The sequence below is a fragment of the Contarinia nasturtii genome, unplaced genomic scaffold, assembly GCF_009176525.2.
Source record: "Contarinia nasturtii isolate CC-2019 unplaced genomic scaffold, AAFC_CNas_1.1 Cnas_scaffold_1101, whole genome shotgun sequence".
Classification (NCBI taxonomy): Eukaryota; Metazoa; Arthropoda; class Insecta; order Diptera; family Cecidomyiidae; genus Contarinia; species Contarinia nasturtii.
In genome coordinates this window covers 297,534-320,353 of record NW_022198445.1, presented here as the reverse complement: position 1 = coordinate 320,353, position 22,820 = coordinate 297,534, and the positions used below count along the sequence as shown (strand labels likewise).

Here is a 22,820-nt window from a genome sequence, read left to right as displayed (position 1 = left end):
CTTTAAGTAATTCACTTACTAAATGTATATAGGAAACATGATGCGTTAAACATTTAAGAGTTGTTGAATCAAAGTGTTTGGTACATGATCTAAATTCGCTTTTGCGAAAAGCAATCAACATTTCAAATTCCATGAAAAAACACACTTGATAAACTCATTACATTTTAATTTGTATGGTTAAAATAGTTGAATGTTGTATGAACGATATAATGAGAGCGTTGCTAAACTACAGATATATTAAATTTTCGCTTCGAAAACAGATTTAATCTCATCCTTTGAAAATATTTCATATGGTTTCGGATTTCAAAAACTTTGACGCTTTGAAAACAAACTCACCGGTGTGTGAGTGTGTGTGTGTGTATATGATGGTGTTCGTATGCGTTCATGAGATGTGTCCGGTTCAATTTTCATATTCATTTACCATAGATAAAATGAATATTTATTTAAAAAAAAATTCGTATGATATTCATCAGAGTATTGCACAGCGCTGCTGCCATCCAGAGCATATTAAAATATCTTGCTGAGAATGCTTCGTCCGTCCGTCGCATGCGGAGGTACGTAGCAGTTTATACATCACAGCGAACAACAATACATGCATTGTTCTCTATTCAATCGTTTGAATGTTTTGAGTCACTTAATCGTGAAGAGAACAATGGATTCATTCTTGTTCGCTGTGATGTATAAACTGCTACGTACGTTCGCATTCGACGGATGACGCATTCTCAGCAAGATATTTTAATATGCTGTGGATGGCAGCAGCGCTGAGCAATACTCTGATATTCATTGAAATGTTCTTATGGGCTTATAACTTTTCGAAATAAATTAAACAGAAATAATTTGTTGGGTGTGACCTTGACATTATGGATTTATTCAGAGCTACTTTTTCGCAAATGGAAAATGAACGTTGAGTTTTTGATATTTGTTTCGTAGTGAACGTTCAATGATTTATTCCACTGAATCGTACAGAATTACATAGTACCATTTTTATTACTTCTTTCGAAAAACATATAGTTCTTCTATCGTCATTTGAAACGGAAGTGATAAACATAAAACAAAATAGATGAACAAAAAATGATGAAATTTCTATTCAAATTTCCACCCACACACAAAAAATGAATAAAACAATAAAACTAAACAACTCAAAGTGGACATATCAAACTTTCATAAATACTTCCATTTACATAAACTATGTTGGCATAATCCGTGGAAAGCAATTTGCGTTCCAAAAGCATATATCAAATCAATACACATACATATACACGTATACGATTTACATTGACGATCACAATGTTTTCTAATATTAATAACAGACAACACATTTGAATTTTGCTACAGTTTTCTTCTTCTTCTTACTTAGCATTTCCTACAATATTCCATGTCGTTTTATTTGCTTAATACTTCTATGTGGATATACATTATAGAACCAATGGTATGATATGGAAACATTTACGTTGTATTGGCGTTTCCGATGCATGGCACTATTGTGTCAACGGAGAGATAGCAACTATATTAGGAAAGTTTTGTGAGTTATAACTAGAATATATTCGGTTTAGTTGTGCAATTTGCTTGGAAAATGAAAATCGACATATATGAGATTTTGTAAAGTTTTCTCTTCAACAAGGTAATAATATTGATTAGTTTTTTTGTGACGGTGGTGGTGGAGGTGGTGATGATATTGTACAACCGCTTTTCGTTTTTTGAATTTTGCTTTTCGATATACCAACGAAAAGGAGATAGAAGTAAAACTTTTAATTGGAACTCAATATAGAGATTGCATTTCAAGATAGTAGAGTAGAGAAAATAAGGCGCAAAATTATGGCGGAATAAACTTTGACGGATCAATATCACATAAAATGAAATAAGTTCCAACTTTGGAATCTCTATAAAGCACTTTCATTTATTGAATATTTCATTACACATTGAGATGAGTTGAAGTGAAAATAAGGGTTTCTATTTAAATGATAAGAGATCAATCGAGAAAATGAAACATTTATTGCGTTTAAATTCCACCCAATCGACACATTATTCGGAATAAAAAAAATGCAAACCGTTCTATTCACATTTTTATTCTGTGATAACTAATATCATAAGAAACCATACCAAGGTAACAAATATAAAAAAAATACTTTCTTCGCAGTTTGAAGCCAGTAAAAAATCATTGAAAAACCGTTCAAATGCAAAATATTCGGAATTCCGATTGAATTGATTTCCTAAATCGTTCTTTTTTTTCAGTGAAGAAAATCAAAAAATCACTATAAAAACAGACTAGAAGACTCACAGCAACAACGACATCGATTTTTTTTGAGTTGGTAGGATAACATCGAAATGTATATGTGTACTTAAATGAACAGAAAAAAAATAAAACAAAAAAAAACGATACGCAAAAACACGATATCAAACAGAAAGAAAAATGCGTTTTGAGATGATGCACGTGCGAAACATTGTGTGAATTGGTTACAGCACTACTTTTTTGTCAATAAAATTTTGATGAAGACTTGAGTTTGTCGACAAATTTGTTATTGTCACGCAAAAAAAATGAAGATGAAATTTGAGTTTTTTTTTTTTTTTGTTTTTAGTTTTCAGGAAAAGAAGAAACAGACAGAAAGAGTATGATAGACTGCGTTTCTGTGTGTGTGTTTTGTTTTTTGTTTAATGTTTTTTTTTGTTATGATTTTTGTTACATACCTCGTCACCATCATCTTTCTTACATGAATCGTCAAAACTAATATGTCGTCGATAGTTCGTGTGCCCATTTAAATTCGATAGCGATCCCTGTATTTGCACTTTAATTGCGCTTGATTTATTTTTAGCCATAGACGATACTAATGGTTGCTGTTTGATTAACGTTTGGTGCGGTTTCTCATCGTGTTCTTGTTCATTTTGTGGTCGCGCCAATTGTTCGTTGGTCACCGTTATTGATGTGGTTTGACTGCCATCAACATTATCTGTTTCAATTGTCGCTGTCGAATCGACTTTATTTCGATTCGGACGCTATTTTCATTTGGGTTTTGTTTTTTATTATCACGTTACAAGTTTAAGGTCAATTGATTTAAAAAGTATGAGTGTAAAAGTCATGTGTGTGTGTGTCAGTCAGTGTTGTTGATTTAAAGTTAAGTATTTGGATCAGTGTGTCGGTGATATTGGATTAGGTGAAGAGATTGTATTTATTGTTGGATTGATCGAATTTTAAGCGCACAGATTTTTTTTTCATTTCACAAAATACATATAAAAGAAGAAATGCACACAATCAAAAATTACATGTGGAATGGGCAATTTAAAGCGAAAGAGAAAGAAAAAAAAAGAAATAGAGAAAGAATTAGAAGAAGATTTAGATGTTCCAAATAAGAATTCAAACAATGTGATTGATTACAAATCGTTTTTGTTTTCTGTGTTAACAGTATGTAACATAACATTTACAACAGAAAAACTCAAAATAAATAGAATCGAAACCAAAAAAGTCAAAAAAATTTGTTTCTAAAACGATTTTAAAAATAAATGAACATTTTAACTCTAAAATGTGGCGATCGAATGAATCGAATTTGGTAAATAATTGGTTTTAACCGTATTCGCATTCCACCAATCAAAATCAAAAGTGAAGCAAATGGGGAATATTTGTTTATGAATTTCAATCATCAATTTCCATTAAAAATAATTGTTGGTTTGTGTAATAAAGTTTTAAGTTGAATGTTATGTTATCCTACCTTGAAGCTGGTCCGTGCAATATCATTGCCTTCAACAAACTGTGCCAGACTACAATAACGTACTGGTTCGCACGCTTTTTGGTCATCACATCGATTATCCATTTCGAAAACAATGTTTTCGAAACCAAATTGGAGTGGATTTTCGTTGGAATTTTCGAGACTGTCTTCACGTTCGACCAACGGTTCATTGGTTTTGTACGTCGCACTGATGCTTGTCATTTTCTTTTTTGATGAAAGTTTACGGCGTGGTGGTTTATCGCCACAAAGTGTTGTTGTATCCTCGGTTATTGTACTATCTTGAATCAAACCAAGCAAATCTGGACTCAAAACCGAGCTAATATCTTCAAGTAAACTTTCGCCATGGAATGGTTCTGTCACATCACTTGTCAATTCATCGTCTTCTGGCGAATCAATGTGGCCCAATCGATCGGATTCCAAATTCTATGTCATGATTTGGTTTTTAAAGAGAGAAAAGGGGGAGTCAATTTGAGATTCCCAAACACTTATTCAATACAAACCTGAATAATTTCAGCTGCATGGATGTTCGATTGACTTTGCTGTGAATTTCCGGATGAAGTTTTGTCGAGAATTTCTGATGTAACGCTACATTCTTCATTGCTTATTGCCGATAAAACATCACTGGCCTCGGCTAAATTTTCATCGGATATTGATTGTTCCTAAGCAATGAAATTCAGTAAATTTTACTCGAAATTCAAGTACAAACAGAGAAGAGCAAAAAAAAAAAATTCCATAAAATTGCAAATGAGAGGCTTACAACATGATCCGTATCAATGATGGTCATATTTTCGCTCATATATACATTATCGGCCGAAATCGTTGTTTCTGTTATAATTGGATTTCGTTCCATCATATCAACATCAGACATTGAAATAGTCGGCACTTGAAGGGTGCTTATGCTTTGGGTTTGTTTCATCGAGTTGACCATGGATTCTTTGATTGTAAACAGTGTATCCTTTTCAATGCTATTTGTATTGTGCATGGTGGTTGCTCTTAATAAATTTCGTTCGTACACCTCATATGGAACGGCCGATTCACAATTGGTATCGTCTGAATTGCACAAATATCCAACATCATAGTTGTATTCCGTTTCGATGTTTTGTTTGGTATCGATATCAATGGAATGTCCGTTCCCTTCCTCCTCTTGTATGGGCTCTGGAACGCCGGAACTTCGTCGACTGGCTGCGTCGGCAAATTGCTTTGGCACCGGCAAACTGACCGGACTGAAAAAATACTCGTCCATTGAGCTGCGCCGTTGATCTGGTAACGGAGATAAATTCGAAACGATTGTTGTTTCGTCTGCATTTAAATGAGTTTGGTATGATGATTGTGATGGTTCAATGATCGATGGAGGAGGAGGAGGACTGGGATTTGTTAGTGATTCATTGGTCGATGATATATTAGCGGGTATATTCAAAGCAGCTAAACTGTGTTTTCGTGAGCCATGCCGTGGCTTGTGATCATACAAACCAGAATGTTCCATTAGCATGTTGATTGCCAATTTCAGGCTATTTGCTCGCGTTTGTATTGCTTCTTTGTCACCATTCCGTACATAATAGCGACTGTTGCGCCGTTCTTTTGAGTTGTATTTATCTTTTTCAGTCTTAACATTGCTTCCTTTACTAAAACTAAACGAAATTCGTCGTTCATGCGTTACAGTTGGTGGCGGTGTGATATTGCCATTAGCCGGTGATGCTTTCAAAATTTCACCAAAACTATTATTTTGCTGTGTCATGTCATTCAGAGTACGTGCCAGTTCCACATTTGATTGAGTTAATTCATTTTCTTCTTTTAGTGCGTCCAATAACATGTCCAATTTCTCTCTATTTAACGGGACAATGTCAAGATTTCAAATCAATCAGAAAGCTCTTCGTCATCATTTGACGAGACATAAACATTTTTTTATACACAACAAAAAGTACTTACCGCAATAAATCACACTTCTCTTGCATTTGGTCGTCGGTTAAATTATTGCCCGCCACTCTGGAAAGTAGCTTATAAATGGTGTCGCACAGATGCTTTGCCGAATAGATAACCATATTGAAATCATCGGTGTCAACAATTTGTGATAAATGACTGTTCACAGTGTCAACAAAATCGAGTAATAACGATTCAGATGGATTCGAAATGGTAGACATTCGACGCGGTCTTTCGGCTGGATTTGGTGTGGCCGATTCAATTTCTTTTTCAAACACCATAATAGACCACCTTAAAAAAGTGCACATTTTTTTAACATTTAACAATCCGTACTGCATTGGTTTGACGTTAATTGACTGTTATAAACATTTTCAAGTGAAACTTACCGATCCAACATTTTTGTACTGGCTTTTTCGTAGCGTTCCAATATTTGTGGCAAATGTGCGTCATCATCACACGATGATCCCCAGCCAAGTACACGAGCCAAATCGTTTCCAGTGCCCAAAGGGAGCACAGCCAATTGGCATTTTTTCTATACAAAACAATTGATTTTTTTTTTTTGAATATTCCACTAAATATTATTCATTTTACTTACAATCAAATCCATGCGATCGATTTCGCTCAATACCCAACCCACTGATCCATCACCAGAGCACACAAGAATTCGGAATGGTTCAAAGTGCCGAAAAAGTCGTAAACCCAATCCTGGTCCCGCCGATACTAAATCAAACACTTGAGCTGGATTCAAAATTTGTTTGAAACGACGTAAAAATTTTACGCCTTGATTATCACCCGACTTTGAATTCACAAATACAAGCAGTGGCGAATAGCTGCCATTAGGTTTGACAACATCCCACGCTTCGTCGATGCCAATTGAATGTACCGATGTTGGCGGTATGACTGATAATTGTGCCGAACCTAATGGACATCGTTGTTTTACAAATGGTCTACATGCTGTATGAACGGTTGCTCGACACCACAAACAGCGCCAATCTTGTAATCGTAACACAGAACCGCAGGTCTTTTTACAAATCATGCATGTTGATGAAACCGGTAAATTGCCCTCCATCCATTGATGTGGCATAATGATATTCTGAAGTGGGTAATAAATTTAAATTTTTACGTTATTAATATGCTTGTCGGACACAAACACATTACTTACGCCATCCACATCCTCGATAATTTCTCGACCAACTGTTGCCAATGTCGTCCATTTACTTTTAAAATATAAAAATGGCATGCATAATAATTAATAATAATTTCTCTTTAATTTTCATAGCTATTATGCACTCACCAATTAGCTATGGCTTTTGCAGCGCATCTTTTATGAGCTTTACATTTGCACACCTCACACGATAGACCATGTGACGTAACTAATAAAAAGTATAATTGGAAATAAATTAAAATCGATTTCATAAATTAAATTTTTCTCATCAAACATTGTAATTTGATGTGATTAATTGATTATTTTGAAGCACTCACTTAAATCTCGGCACACATTACAATAAGTGGGTCGATGATAAATGTAAATATACCTGGGAAAATGACATATTATTGTAAAATTATATTTATTATTTTAATTGATTTTTTTCGTATATTTTGCTCAATGACCATTGCCTACACCATAATACAAGCCATAATATCAATATAATTTCCTTTAAATCTAACACGCTTCATTCAATATAGTAATCGATTATATGTTTTATGGATTCTATCTTACCAATGATGATGATTTGATAGAAAATCCTGTGTATCAGTCAAACCAGGTTCGAAATATTCACGCAAAGATGCGGCTTTTAAGGCAGTCAACCATTCCTCCATTTCTCTTCGTGATTCCGCACAAAGTACCAATGATCGAGTTGTTGTTATTAACTGCAACGAATCAAAAACCAAAACAAGGGTATCATTTTAATAATAGTAGCCATTCAAAAAAAAAATTGAATTTATTATGTCAAAGAGATGAAAATTGATCAATTTTTATACAGTTTATTTGATTGCATTTCAATTTGAAAATGTAAACATGCAAAATGAATCAATATAAATTTATAAATCAAATAACACAATATTTAAAAAATTGTCAGCGAAATAGCTTCGCATTTTCAATCTCAAAGGAAAAAAAAGTAGTACTCGTTTGAGAGATTTAAAGAGCAATTCATACAAATTCAAATTAAATTCAAAAGAACACTAACAGCCAGAATCAATTTCAATTGAAACTGATATCATCCTTTTTGTAAATCAAAATTGGATTTTTTACCGCAATTGTTAAGCTCTTTGATTGTATCAAAAAGTACTTTGGGCAATGCAGGTATTTAATTAGAGAGAGAGAGAGAGCTTTGGATTTATTCTTCACTTTGTAGAGAAACAAATATAAATTGAAACGATATATGAATGAATCACTTTTTTTAAATATTTTTATGGGTCAAAATACTGTTGCGATGTATAAATCGGATTAAATCTTTTGAAATGTGATGATGTCAATATCCCACACGATCATTTTTTACTATTGTTGAACATGTCAACCAATGTCAACGTCAATGTTTTTTTTTTTTTGAATCAGTCCTTTCATGTATTGCATTTCAACTGGAACTTACTGATTAAAAGCTTTGTGAGTTGAAACCCAAATTTTTGCTACATAGAATCAGCAGGATATCCATATAGTTGTCTAATGCAATTGCTGTAACCAGTCCCGTTGTGATAGCGCTTAGAACAAAACCAACAATGTATAAAAAAGCACATCAATATCAAGCTATTTTCAAAGCCCATCGTAACCGCTCACAGCATGAAAATATGAAAAAACACTTTTGAATATGGAATAAAAGAAAGGCTCAACGCAACAATGCTTTTGTCAATTGAATGCATGACGTTTATGCTGTGTATACTCAACCGTTCGTCTTGCCTAGAGAATATCTTTTAAGGAAAAATAGCGTTCATAATGCAACTGCTGTGCAATGAACAAACAGAAAAAAATAAATAAACACAAAGACGTCATAATAAAAAACCGTCAAGAATCATCAACGTTGACACCACACACTCAACTCATTCAAGTTTCAAAAGATTTGTGTTGATTCCTATTGTAGTATGTGTCGTGCAGTCAATTTAAAATTTTCTTTTGGTAGTTAATATGAAATAAAAACTCTCTATCCTTGACACAACCACCATTATGTGAAAGTGCACATCTGAAATGCATCCCACAGAAGATCGTTGAGATAAAAAAAAAAAAACGAAATAAACAATGCTAACAATGAATCTTCACATAAAGAGAAAGACTATCAGTCTATGTATCAGGTCAGAATTTTATCAACATCAATAAAATAAAACAAAATAATACAGAAAATAAAGGAAAACAAGGATTCCTGTTATGTTTCAACTCATTCGCTCATAATGACGCAGATAACTTGCTACCAAAAAGTCATTGCAATGGGGTTTACGTTGGTTTATCGCTCAGAATAAGAGCGCTGACGTTTCTTGGGTGAATTTGCTTGCTTTTTTTTATGATAAAATAGATTCCTTAACCTTTGACTTCCATGAATAAAGTGACTGGGATTTATGAATAGAAAACACTGCATTCAGATAACAACGTGGATTTTGATTTATTTTTCGTCACAAAAGGTACACAATAGGAGAGATATGATCATCGAAATTGTATTAGTTTATGCAAATTGAGAACCTACGCATATGAGCGATTCAATTCATTGATAGCGAATATTATGCACCAGACGAATCCGAATATATTCTAATCATAATGCAAATTGACTGAATAATATTTGAACAACCAAAGTGTTGACATATCAACACATCATTGAGACTTGTTTCTGCTTGCCAACAATCAACAATTCAACCAAGGGCAGACGGCTTTATAAATGTAACATTTCTTATGCGTTATTTCAACATATGAACGAATTCATCAAATTGAAATCGGATTATACATTTCTGTTCATTAAAGTGAAACGATTTGTAAAAAAAGCCAAAAAAAAACCATTTTGTTAAATTGTTTGCCATACTTTTGAGATGAGATTTTCTGCAAAACGATCGAAATGCGATTCAAATTTTCATTGGAACAAATCGTTTCTGGTTTTGAAGAAAATGCCATTCATTTCCAACGATGGCTATTTATTACGGATCTTCCACGAAATCAGAATTTACCTTTCATCCGAACAATTTGCTCAATAAAATGAAATTATTGAAATGGGCATCGGTCACTTAAGTATTTTCCCTACTGTAGTAGACAACGATAACCATTGGGCTGGCCATTGGGTCAGTTTTAAAATGAGCTTTGTGCAAACGAAAAGGAGACGGACCAAAAAAGGAAATGGTAACAAAGAAGATTTTCAAACAAACTGCCACATAAACTAACAATGATCCACTGAAAGAAAAAATAGGAGAGAAAAATTGGGTTTCACTCAATGCATTCATTTGAAGTTTCAAATAAATTGAATGTACAAAAAGAAAGATACAAAAGATTACAGAGAAAGGTGCTTGAGAATTGACCTTCGACCCAAAAACCATTATTATTAAGTTGTTATTCTTTGTGTAACAAGCATTATATTAGCATAGTGCACGAAATGGGTGTACCACTTGTATTGGAATCTGATAGTCATTCACCGGAAGTTGTTAACTTTGAAATGGGCATAACAAATGACAACAATTTACAAGAGTCAGTGTTAAAGTGGTTTTTTGCTTTCCATGCGAAATACTTTCTCATATCCTCAATCGCAGGCAACAATGTACCATTATTTATCAAATTGTGTTCTTCGAAAACTGTACAGATGGAGTCACTCTCTCTTCGTCTGAGGTGCACATGTGTCACCTCCTCATCAACTTTCATTTCTGCACTTGTACCATCATTAAATAAATTGTCACGTTTTATAGTGGTTTTACTGTAACTTTCTCGTTACATAGCTGGCCAACGCAAAGAAAAGAAGAGCTAGAAAGACAAGTAGAATGAATTAAGGGTGAAAATTGAATAATAAACACAGGTAAACTTTAATGGCTTCATAAAATTTTGTGTCGCTACATGGAGCAAGTCGTTATTATCATTTCATACTGCTTGTTATGTGTTGTTGCTTCTGTTGCTACAACGACATTTTCATTAAATATTTTTTTTTGTTTCATCTTTGTAAAATTAGGTTTCCCTTGAACTTTCCCACCACTCGGCATTTCGTTGCTCAATCTACCATGATAAAAAAGATGCCATTTACTTCAGTGTTTTATTTCAATCAAATTTGTAATTCGATTTCCGTTTATTATTAGAGTATTAAATGACGTAAAAGAATAAAACAGCGAATCGAGCATCGATTTTGTGACGATGCTATTATGCTTGAGGAATTCGGAATATTGTCAAACGATTTGGCACTAAAAATGTATACATTTGTGCCGTCAATGAATTTGTACAGGCTGGAAATATCCATTAAGTTAAATAAGTGTTCCAAGTCTTGGATGTAAGAACGGTAAACAGCGATAAGGCAAATACATTTGGTGAATGCCACCCCGCTGATAAATGATTGATAGATGGAAAATTGAATTCATATCGTTTGATTGACTATTATATGTTTGGCGAAATGGATAAGAATACACACCGAGACTATTCAAATATCACGCGCTCGCAGCACTTGATATGATTTACCATAACAACAACAGTAGTGAATATATTCCTCCATCGATGCCACGGTATTCAAAATACTTGACTCAACTATTTGGCTGCGATGTATAATAAAAACGATAAAGTGCTATCTGCCGTGTTTTTCTGTCGCCATTCAAACCTTTGACATTCAAGTCGTTGACCGTTGAAGTCTCAAAAAATATGTAGACGCAATTTGTTTTTTTTTTTCTTTTTCGTTCTTTCTTCATTGTTTACACATTCCTTTTCTCGCAAACGAAAACCAATAAAAGAATTCAAGCCGTGAGCAATGTAAAATAATCGCCATTCATAGTTTATTCATTTTGAATTTGACGATGCCAAACAACCAAATGCCTAAAAACCAATAATCGATTATGATGTTGTGTTTGTCGTCTTTGTGATGTTGAAATCTTCCAAAAATAACTCTACTTGTGAGACAGAAAAACGGCTCGTATCATCCGAAAATCGAGAAAAAGAACGCACGAAAAGAGACAATCTCATAGAAAAGTCACTATTCGGTTTGGATACAAATGGAGATATCGTGCCATTGACACAGCCAACTAATTGAAATTTGTGAGAGCGAGTTGCAAAAAGATTTCAGCGAATGACGTCAATCGCACATAGTACACTCTGCCATTTATTGCCAACTAAATAGAAATGTTTGGGCAACAAAAGAAGCAACGAGCTCATGCACACACAGACATCGAATCCAATTGGCCATTTATCCACCGTTTTACCTCGTTAACTCAACCGCTTTTGGTGTACGTGCTTGCAGAGCAGCATGTGCCAGCAACGAAAAAAAAAACACCGAATTCCCACGAAGAAATAGTCGCTGGCGTAAAGTTGAGCGTTCGACCAGTGATTTGTAGTCATCCATAAGATGAAAAGCAATTATCTTTTCTAATTTTAACAAATATCCACCACTTTTTTTCTCTTATATTCACATTAATTTGGCTGAGATTGTGCATTGTTGCAAGAAATGTCAGGAAAATTTGTTTCATCGAAATATCCCTTACGCTTATTAACGTTAAATTGCGTCTGAAGTATTAGGTTTCGTAAAAGTTACTGATAAGGAATAATTGATAAATTACACTGGGAAATTAAGCAGAAATCGCTTTATTAATTACGTGAGAAAGAGCATAAAAAAATGTTTTACGAACGAGTTTTATATGGACTCAGTGGACTTGTTCTTTTATTTCTTAAATAATTCCCTTCATCACAGTTTTAAAAAAAATCCCACTTGCATCGAAATAATGTGAAAAGAATGAACAAAAATAATTCACTTTATTAAATAAAATTGCGCCGCAGAATCCGTGATGTGTAAAGGCACAAAACAAGTAGCTAACTTTTAGTATTAAATTGCGTCGCGCAGAAAAAAATCTTGTTGACCTTTCGCATGCACATGAAGGAGAGCGAAAAAACGAATTAAGCAATTACATAGCAAAAAAAAAAATCCTAAAAAATTAAGCGTAATACACATCCAGTATTCGAAAAAATATAATTTTTTAATGATTCAATATTCTGATTCCTTTTTAAAAATTGGAGTGACTGGTTATCTTATTGGATGAATGCTGTATAATAATCATATTTTTGAAAGTGTAAAACGAGCATCAATTTGATTTTTCAAGCGAATCTAATAGCATGAAGTGGACATGTTGTCAATTTTTGTAAATTGATTTTTTGTGCAGTTATTTCTCTGCATGACCAATGTTGCATATGCACATTTCAATCAAATTTTGTGCTATACATGCTTCTACAAACATATTTGCTGTCGAAATTTACTCCCCCATAGTTACGAAATCATGCATGAATCTATGAATATTTGGCGGATTTGTGGTGCTTATCATCCAGGTGCACATCACAAGCAATTTGAAATATCGATTTTCCAGTGTCCCTGCCCTTTCCATTACGCCTTTGCCACTTTATATCTGTTTTATTGACATTGCAAAAATTAAATCCTCTGAAAACAATTAACTGTGGCATTGCCACAGATGCCATTGCTATTCGTAAAATGAAATCAGATAATGCCATTAACTGTTTTTAATTACACAATCCATGCACACACTCGCATCCATTACGCATTACGATGTGTGAAAATGTAAACGCAATTAATGTAATAAACGTAAGTATCTCATTTACAGCACTAATTTCGATTCGTTTGATTCGATAATAATTTTGATTGCAATTCTGAAATGATGCGGCAATCAGTCTAACATGGTGGCACTTTAATGGTTTTAATATAAATCTCGCGTTAACACATTGTTGTTCTATTGGCATTGTCTTCCGTCTCCATTTTTATTTCATTTATTAAACTTGAATAATTGCTGAAAGTCGCATCGTTTATCATAAGGTTCGAGCAGCAATTTAATTACACTAGATAATTTGTTACGTACAGTGACATGATGCACTCATGTCTAATGTTTCCACAATAACAATACATGACACACAATAGAATAATGACTGTAATTTGTCTCATCTCGTGATGTAGCCAGCGGATGAGGGAGTGAGAGAGAGAGAGAAAGAGCTTTTCAGTGTCGCTTTTGGCGTGTTTGACGTGCTGCAATTTTCCGCGAACAAAAAATAAAGCCATTTGATTGCACAAAGAGAAAAATGAATCTTTGCGGGACATGAATTATTACTGTCATCATATTATTTGCTTGCATTTTGACCGATGCCATTTGTCTCACACATGATAAATGTTCAAGTCTTTTCGTCGATGCGACAAATCGAGGCAACGCCAGAACCTGATGACAATCATAAGAAATGCATACGTGCGCGTCTACATATATATTTTAGACGAAAACCTTACATAGATGAAGTCTGTGTAATGGTTCTATTTAACTTATCACAATCACAATAACCATATTGTTACAGTTCGATGTTAATGCACGTTTTGTGTGCGGTAATAAATCAAAGAAATGTATAAAACCACACGAATCATCCACACACATGCATGCAAAGCAATAAGTCATAGTAAACGACTTATAAAATTAAAGAATGGTAAAAGAAGGTGACAAGTAGTAGATGAGTGTATGCGCTTTTTTGTGTTTGCCAAAAGCTACGAAATAACACGCAAACATTTCAAGGATTGAGTTAATTTGTAAGCGTCACATTTTTAGCTTTGAATAATGATAATGAAGTAAATTCCATTTATCATAAACGCGTACACAAGTATTTCACGCTGAATTTGTTGACTACGCATTCACTTTGTTCGGACACATTGTTATTTATCGATCCATTTTAATGGATGAAATTGAAAACTTTCACCACATCATTTTCAGGTTAGAAAAGCCATTATCTGCTTAAAAGCACGTTATAAATAAATAGAATTTATAAAGAATTTTCATTGGAATTTAAAAGCATTGGATGCGAAATATACATATTGTATTTACACTAAAAACAAAATCAATAAAATGTTTCCATCTTTCAACGCATTTCAAATATGTGTTGCGCATTTAACCGTAAAGATCACCACCGCAACTGAATGGTTGCGATGGCTGAGAATTAAAGTGACCTAAAATCTCGTTGAGCATCATTTTTTATATAGGGTTGTCGTTGTATTTACTGTGTTGCCATTTCATTGGTTTTTGAAACAAAATTTCAAGTTACTTCAATTCTCACCCATTCAATTAAAAGCAGCAATATCGTAATATTGCATTTTTTTTCGACACGTCTCTAAAATTGAACGTCATTTGTGCGATATTTAGTTCAAGGTAATCGAGTGAGGCTACCATTATGGCACATCCGATGTTATGCTGGGAGAGAAAACAAAGACGTACGTCCTATTTTTGTTTTGCACACTTTCCATGCTTTTTTGCCATTTAAATTTTCGGGTTCTCTCAAGGTAAATGTCAGTTTGATATAATTTTTTGTATGTTTGTGAAAGAGATGAAGAAAATACAAACCCATTATGGTAACATTAAAAAAAACTTCGTTGAAGGCTTAAATTGAATTCAATGTCAGTTCGTTTGGTCTCGATGGTATGGTCGAATCGATAAAAGCAAATAGCAACAGCAAACCCCGTTCAAATAAAAGTTCTTACATTATTTATTATTAGAATTTGCCAAACAAATTTCCAAAGTGTTGAATTCAATTTTGTGTATGTGCAAAAAAAGGTCATTACAAGGACCTTCGGTCCTTCGTGTTGTTATCGTGCATCAACAAAAATGACACATGTATTGTGCAAAATTACAGATGTGACATTTTATTTCCATTGTTTGTTCAAATATAATGATGATAAATGATCTGAATGTTATCAGAGCTATTTCTATATTTTCACCATTAATTTTATCATTTAAATGTCGCCAATCAACCTTAACTGAACGGCATTAATCTATGGATCTTTGTCAAAATGTCGTCTTTTCATAGCCGATTCATGTCTGCGCTAGTCAGCCGAATCGTAAAAAAGTGCCGAAAGAGGCCAAAGTCACATTTTCGGTCGGACGTAATTTTTGAAGTAGCAATTCATCACGAGCATATATCGATTTTATAAATAAAAATACATACAATATTTAATAGATGTCTGAATTGAGATTAAATTTATCTGTGTATGCGATCGCTAATTGAAGGTGGGTGTAAAAATGTTACGAGGAAGGATATTATTAAATTTTCCATTGAATAATTAAGTTTCATTGGGTTTTCCCGAATATATTCAAGATGGCATGGCATTTTGAAGCATTCAATTTCACTTAGAGTGCTTGACATATGAAATCTGTTATGACCTCAGTGTATGCGTGCGTCGTTGGCAATATGAGTAAACTTCATGTGATAAGAGTCTGCTTTGAAGTGGGTCAATGCAGAAGTTATTATTTATTAAATTAAACGAATTTATAAACCAAATAACTTGTCAACTTCAATGATTTGCGGTCGTTTTGGTAGTTGTGGCCGTTTCGTCGAATAAGAGACGAAAATAAATTGTATCAAGTGAATTTCAGAAACGTACTTTTCTATATTCTAGAGGGAAAAATATCTGTTTTCCGCACAATTTATCAAGTGATTTAGTGCGTGAAATTCACCTGTACCTTTTGAATGGCTACCACTTTTGAGACCGAATCTACTATTTTCACGCTACACTGATCGAGCCGCAACACTGGAAAAGTCTGTGCGTATGATGATTTAACTGTCCAACCTTTCTTCATCTATATGCCAAAATATTTGAATTTATTTTGAGGGTGGATGAAACCAAATCTATTTACTCAATAACATGCTACGTAAAACACATCACGTTGGTGGATTTGTTATTTGTGTGTAGTTTATAGGTTTGGTAAATCATTGTGGCGTCTCACAATCGATGGCAATAAAATATACTTGGTGTGGCTAGAGCAATCGCACAACATCTGAATTATGAAAATGCAAACCATAATGGCTGTGCCCATTATACATCCAATGTGTCATATACCAAATTGTAACTGCCTTGAACTATCATTCTTCTCGGTTGACAAAATGGTCAAAATGAAAAAAAAAATAAAAGAATTTTTCTCGGTTGCTGTTTGTATGCATGATTAGATGCACGAACCAAATGAAAGTAAAAAATTGGCAGAATTTTCAACGCCAAAAATAACTATACCAAATACCACTGCTGTGTGACCTGTATCGTTGTTATCGGAGCTTTGGCATCTACACAAATTCAAACAACGACCTAAATATAAAAAAACACGATTGAGCATCAACACCATTCACATACACATGCATGCATGTTTTTTCGATACAGTTGGTATGGAAGATGATATTAATAAACCCGTTCACTTTTCCCTATGATACGTTGCGAAATGTTTTCCAACTCGATTCACTCTGCACCTTTATTTCTTCCATTCGGAATCTGGTTTAAATATTTTGCTCCCTGCGTGATGAATAAATTATTCGGTATTATTCCATGTGTGTTGTATTTCATTCTTGATTATGACAAAATATTCACGTATACTTTGCATATCATATTATTTATTTGGTGAAATGAAATTCAGTCTGATCGCAAACATATAATTTGCATATCATTTATCCATTGTGGAATAAGTTTTTGCTTTCCGAAAAGAAACGAAAACAAACTGAACGTTTTCACAATCGGATTTGATGACGTTGAAAAATGATGTATTCAAGCGTAAAACTGATGAAAATAATATCAGACAAATAATGCGTCAGGTGTTTGGAGATAAAGAAAACATATGACATGTTTCTACAAAGTCAAATAATGTTTTTTTTTGAATTACATACATCTGCTACATACAGCAAGTGTATGTCATTTTGAAACATCGGCTGATTTTTTTTTTGGTAAATCATTTTTCTGGCACTTCCTTTTTATAAAATCCCTTCAATATGACATTAAAGCCGATTTACTTCTTTGAAATAACATTTACACGGAATATTGTATGTATAACATCAAAGAAAAAGAAACCATTTTCCTAGAGCTTTTATCGGTTTATAGTCATTTGCCGAACCATCATCACCTCTATCTATCGCTACATCTACATCAACAAAAATGGAGTAGCACATCAAATAAACGTTGACATTTTCTATTGTTCATTCGTTGATGAAGATCTTATAAGTCTCGCCATTTGCTTGATGTAATGCGTATATGTGTGCAGATGTTTCAAAGCCAAGAAATGGGTATAAGAATTACCGCTCTTAAGATACATTGAAAGCATTTTGTTCCCGACGTTCGTTCAATTTTGAACGGTGTGCGGAAATCAAAAAAACGTTTTTTATGTGCTTAAATACTAATTCTTGCACGGTTTTTTTATTTTTAAATAAACCTACGTATAACAAACATTAAATTCTAGAAAAATCACGGAAGAGTCAAAATTGGGGACCCACTCAAAAGATATGCAGTTTTAAAAAGGCAAAATGGTTCAAACACATCATTCAAACCTTACAACATGAAATCCTTTTCGAAGTTCAAAGGTTTCATCGAATATAATATTTGACTCCTGAATTTCCTCTGTGTTGCCTGGTAACATGAGTACATTAGTTTATACAACATGAATGGGTCATCACCTCATTGCAGGAGATTGGCGTTATTACAATATTTCAAGGAATTTTAAACAAATTTCTATTTCACCAAAACATAAGCGGCTGTAAACAAGAGCACTTCTCTCGAATGTAGTTCACTTTTCCGACTATAACTACGAGAAATTGTCACTTGTCTTGCACACGTTTCAAGAATGAAAATAGTATTTTCATATCATGATTTTACTCCAAAGTGGTTTACACGTACGCAAACAAAACAAACGATAGTAAGTGGTGTTTCAAGTGAATCCATGCATCGTTGAAATTTACACTGCGATGCAGCAGTCAAATGATTGTTTTCACTTTTATTTTGTTCGAGCTTTAAATAGGATGTGGTTTTTCATTGAAATGTTTTGTCATATGCACGAGCGCATTTGAATAGGACACGTTCAAAATTCCACATATAACTAAAGGTTAAGGTTGTGGTTGGCTTTACATGGAGATTCATCAATGTTTGGATTTGTGTATAAATGTAATTAGTATTAATCCCATCATACTAAAGCGCAACACAATATGTCATTTTGCACGTGCCCATAAATTGTTTTGCAAAGTGTCTGCTCATGCTTATAATTTAATTTGAATATTCAATTCGTATTCCCGCACAAATGATATAATTTCGGTGAAAATGCGCTTTTTTAGGGTCAATGTCAAACATTCACAAGCAACACCATTTTATCATTAGATACTGTGATTTGTATTTTTTTTAATTATTCATTTTTCATGCGCTGAGACATCTATGTTTCATCATACGCAGCACAACTTTATTTTTGCGTGGTTTTCATAAAATTTATTCAAACGTATACTGATATGATAATCAAAACAACCAAATTGAAATAGATACATGGCAGTGTTGTTCGTCTTTTTTTGCTTTCAATGTAAATTTCCGCGAAAATGAATTGAATCATGCAACAGAAACCATACATTTCAATTTAAAATTCTTTCATGGGAATATATTTACAAAAACGCGTAATTTATTTTACGTTTCCATCATAAATAATTCGACGAATTCTATGAACGTTTCAATGGAAATTAATTACATTGTTCTGTAAAGTGTAAAATTCATACACATATATAAGTGTGTATATTGCCGCATTATTGCATAACATCGTTGCAAATCCCAGTAGCAAAACGGTATTTAAAATCACAAGTAAATGGAATAAAATTCAGCGATGAAAATCTGGTTTTACTACCATCAAAGCTCAGCAGTATTGATTTTCTGTCTCATTCTCTTTCCCACTTTACATCTTGCTCTAACTCTCATTCAACACAGCGACGATGTTTGAAACACGTACCATGCTGCTGGATAAAAATGAGGTGTATTCACAAGTGGGAATAAGGACTGCATAAGAAGAAAGAACTGCACAATGTGATACAATTGACATTGAACTTGCGAAATATAACACATTTTGCTACACTAACATAAGGCTCAAACCCGTTGGTTTTACTATGGTAAGTAGCATTAGTATTTGGGCGACACACATTTTTAATCAAATGATTACAGCTAAAAGTGATCAACCGACCGCAATCAAAGAGCGGTTTTCCCTCTCCTTTTCAGTTTGTCAATTTCAAGTTAATCATCGTTGGTTGACATAAGTACGCTTAGCTATAATACATTTTGTGTTTTCTGTTGATTTCAAACTTGATACGTACACGTAGCGTGATACTTAATACAAAAATATCGTTCATTGCTTTCTCGGAGCACGTCTAAGGGTATTCGAATATAGGTGTCGATTGAGTAGCAACACCAAATCGAAATTATTGTGCTGAGCGCGGTGATTAAATTACTAATTCGATTGAAAGTGGGGAAAAACTTTGTCGTTAATTTCAATCTTAATGAATATTTGGACAACGCATTTAACTGCTGATTACAGGAAATTGTTTGTCATGCAAATTGTGCTTGAATTTATCTTGTTTTGAGATTTGATTGACGCTCATCTTGTGTAATTTATTAGAAACAAAACATCAAAAGTAAAGTCCAACTTCACGTAATGAATCAATCAATTCATTCGCTTTGAAGCGATTCTGAGAGAATACAAACCACGAAATTAAATTACCAGATTCGGAAGCGATAATTGTATGTTTGTCGTTCATCTTCAGTTTGACCAAGAACGCTTTCAATGTAACACAGATATTTTAACATGTTGACTACCGTGATGGCTTACGGTATTTATTCGACTTTGATACAATTCTTGAAACTTTGATTACAGGACAAAACTTTGTAATGAAAATAATCAAAACAAAAACACAAGTGTGTACAGAATTTCGCCAATGAATTCAAATCTCTTATCCATGACGACCATGAACCAAATACAGGGATATTGTTTTAATTTAAAAGGCAAATTCGGCACATAAGCATCGACCAGCGTTGCTTCTCATTAAAACCATAAAAATTCAATGAATCTCGATGTATTTTATATATACAATCACAGCATTCGATATCGCATCCATGTCCAATGAATTTAACGGAATATTATCTGTTAAACACACTTGAATGGCATGGAAATGAATCGGAATTCCATTAACATGCAACCATTCAAATTAGATCAGCAGTCATGCATAATGCGCATTAAAGTGGAGCCGCTTGATTGACGTTTGATTACTAAAATTTAAATTGAAATTAAACTTGAAATGAGAAAATGCCAGTGTCTTGGGCTATATAGAACAAAACACCTCATGGTGAAAATAATAATGCGAGACTTTAAAATCCAACACAGTTTCAACCAAATTTGTTTATAATCTCGATTGAAAAACAATCAACATTGGTTTCGTATTTGATAATATAAACATAAAATTCGCTGAAACAACACGAAATATTGGTGGTCGGATCTCATTTTAAATGGGTTGCATTTTATATAACGTATTCATCGGTTTTTCACAAGTTTATCCACTATTATTCACCTTTTGTTTAATTTTAATTAGCTTCATTATCATTTAATAGAACAAATGAACATACCAACAACAAGGGATGACGTAGAGTTTGGCATTGTTCAAACATTTTTCAAATTTCAATTAATTAATTTTTTTTTATTCAATTGAGAATTGCACCCTTCGAAGAGTAAATATTATGAAAGTAAAATATGATGCCAACGCTTCTAAAAAATGTATGTACGACGTGAGACCATCTTAATGAAAACGGAATTGTATTGTGAAAACCGTTTCTTTGCTTTTTACTTTTTTTCTGGCACCAGATAGAATAGGACTCAAGAAACTCCCCGTGGGTTTTAATCCCCCAACATGGTCCTACGTATATTTCTCTCTTTCTTCCTGCCAATGAAGCCGACACAGAAAATGCAAAACCTGTAGTTATATAATTTTTTTATGAATATTCATGTGAAGAAATGAAATTAAATTCTGCGCTGATTAATTAAATTCTGATCCAACGAAAACTACGCATGAAAATGGTAAAATATCAGCGATATCTGTAAAACGTTGCCATATTTACAAATAATTAACGATTTTGTGCATGGAATAAAAACCGAAAATCAGTTACGTACAGTTGAATAAGCAAACATTTATTCAGCATTTTCAAATGTTTTAATTTGTTAATTTGAGTAACTGCCGTCGGTTTAAATGTGAATTGGAAAAATAAACGTGTATTTTCATCAACATTGCAATGTCGATGCGATGTGAGTGCATGGGAAAACCAACAATAATCGTTTTATTGAAAACCTTCGATTCGATTCCGTTCCGTTCTATTTTCAGATCAACCGATCTCTTGTCGTCGTGTTTTCTCCTTCTCTTTCCACTTTTCATTCACATTAGTGCTTTGCTTGTCATTTGTAAGCGACATCAAATGATTTGCTTGAAAATGTAATAGATGAAAATGCCAGAAATACTTGATAAATGCTGTCTGGTTTATTCACAACAATGCTCCAGTAATTTATGCATGTATATTAGTGCAAATAAAACTTAATGCATATCGCAATTTGCACGAATTCGGTTGATGGTCTTTTTTTTCGTTGAGTAATGTCGATGTCACATATGAGTGAATGCCAATGCTTTTCAAAATATTGCGTGCGTGTGTATGTGTTTTTTTCGTCATACATTTTATGTCATGGTCGTCTGTATTAAAACATATTAATGGCTGTTCATTTCGTGCATGAGAAAGGTTCGATCAACACTTATTCACATTATATTTAAACGTATCAGCATATGCATACGTAGTACATGTTTAACTTGAATTCGCAATATCAGCATGTCATCCAGCATTTATTTTGTCATAAATGAGCGCAATGACCTTTTTTTTCGTATGCCTTTCATCGTACTTTGTGTCAAATGTGCGCCATACCGTTCCTTTCATGACTCTCGATATTTCGCAATTTTGCTAATTATCATCAAACAATATTTATGGTACTGCTGTGGCAGCTACTGACTGATATTGATGCTAAAATTGTAGCTCGTCTCAGTACAACGACTTCAAACATTTTCGTCATGTAATCCTGGATACATACATGAATTTACGATAATCTCCATATGTTTGCGATGTAAATTTTCATTTATTTTTTGATATATATATATATTCAGTAATGTGCGAAGGGGGGGGGGGGGTAGGGGGGGTTTACCCCCCC

General features: G+C 33.6%; 1 protein-coding gene across 4 annotated transcripts in view; it reads right to left on the bottom strand.

Moving 5' to 3' along the window:
- Positions 1-22,820, bottom strand: part of LOC116344625 (diacylglycerol kinase eta) — an 84,063-nt gene that overhangs the window by 6,766 nt on the left and 54,477 nt on the right. For 3 of the 4 annotated variants that reach the window (XM_031773244.1, XM_031773246.1, XM_031773247.1), the window contains 11 exons: positions 7,357-7,508; positions 7,119-7,171; positions 6,931-7,009; positions 6,799-6,853; positions 6,232-6,729; positions 6,023-6,168; positions 5,646-5,927; positions 4,477-5,542; positions 4,220-4,378; positions 3,702-4,142; positions 2,686-2,991 (listed from right to left, as the gene is read on the bottom strand). In XM_031773244.1, the coding sequence (XP_031629104.1) occupies positions 2,686-2,991; positions 3,702-4,142; positions 4,220-4,378; positions 4,477-5,542; positions 5,646-5,927; positions 6,023-6,168; positions 6,232-6,729; positions 6,799-6,853; positions 6,931-7,009; positions 7,119-7,171; positions 7,357-7,508 (3,237 nt within the window). The remainder of the gene's footprint in view (positions 1-2,685; positions 2,992-3,701; positions 4,143-4,219; positions 4,379-4,476; positions 5,543-5,645; positions 5,928-6,022; positions 6,169-6,231; positions 6,730-6,798; positions 6,854-6,930; positions 7,010-7,118; positions 7,172-7,356; positions 7,509-22,820) is intronic. The other variant, XM_031773245.1, reaches the window with a different exon arrangement.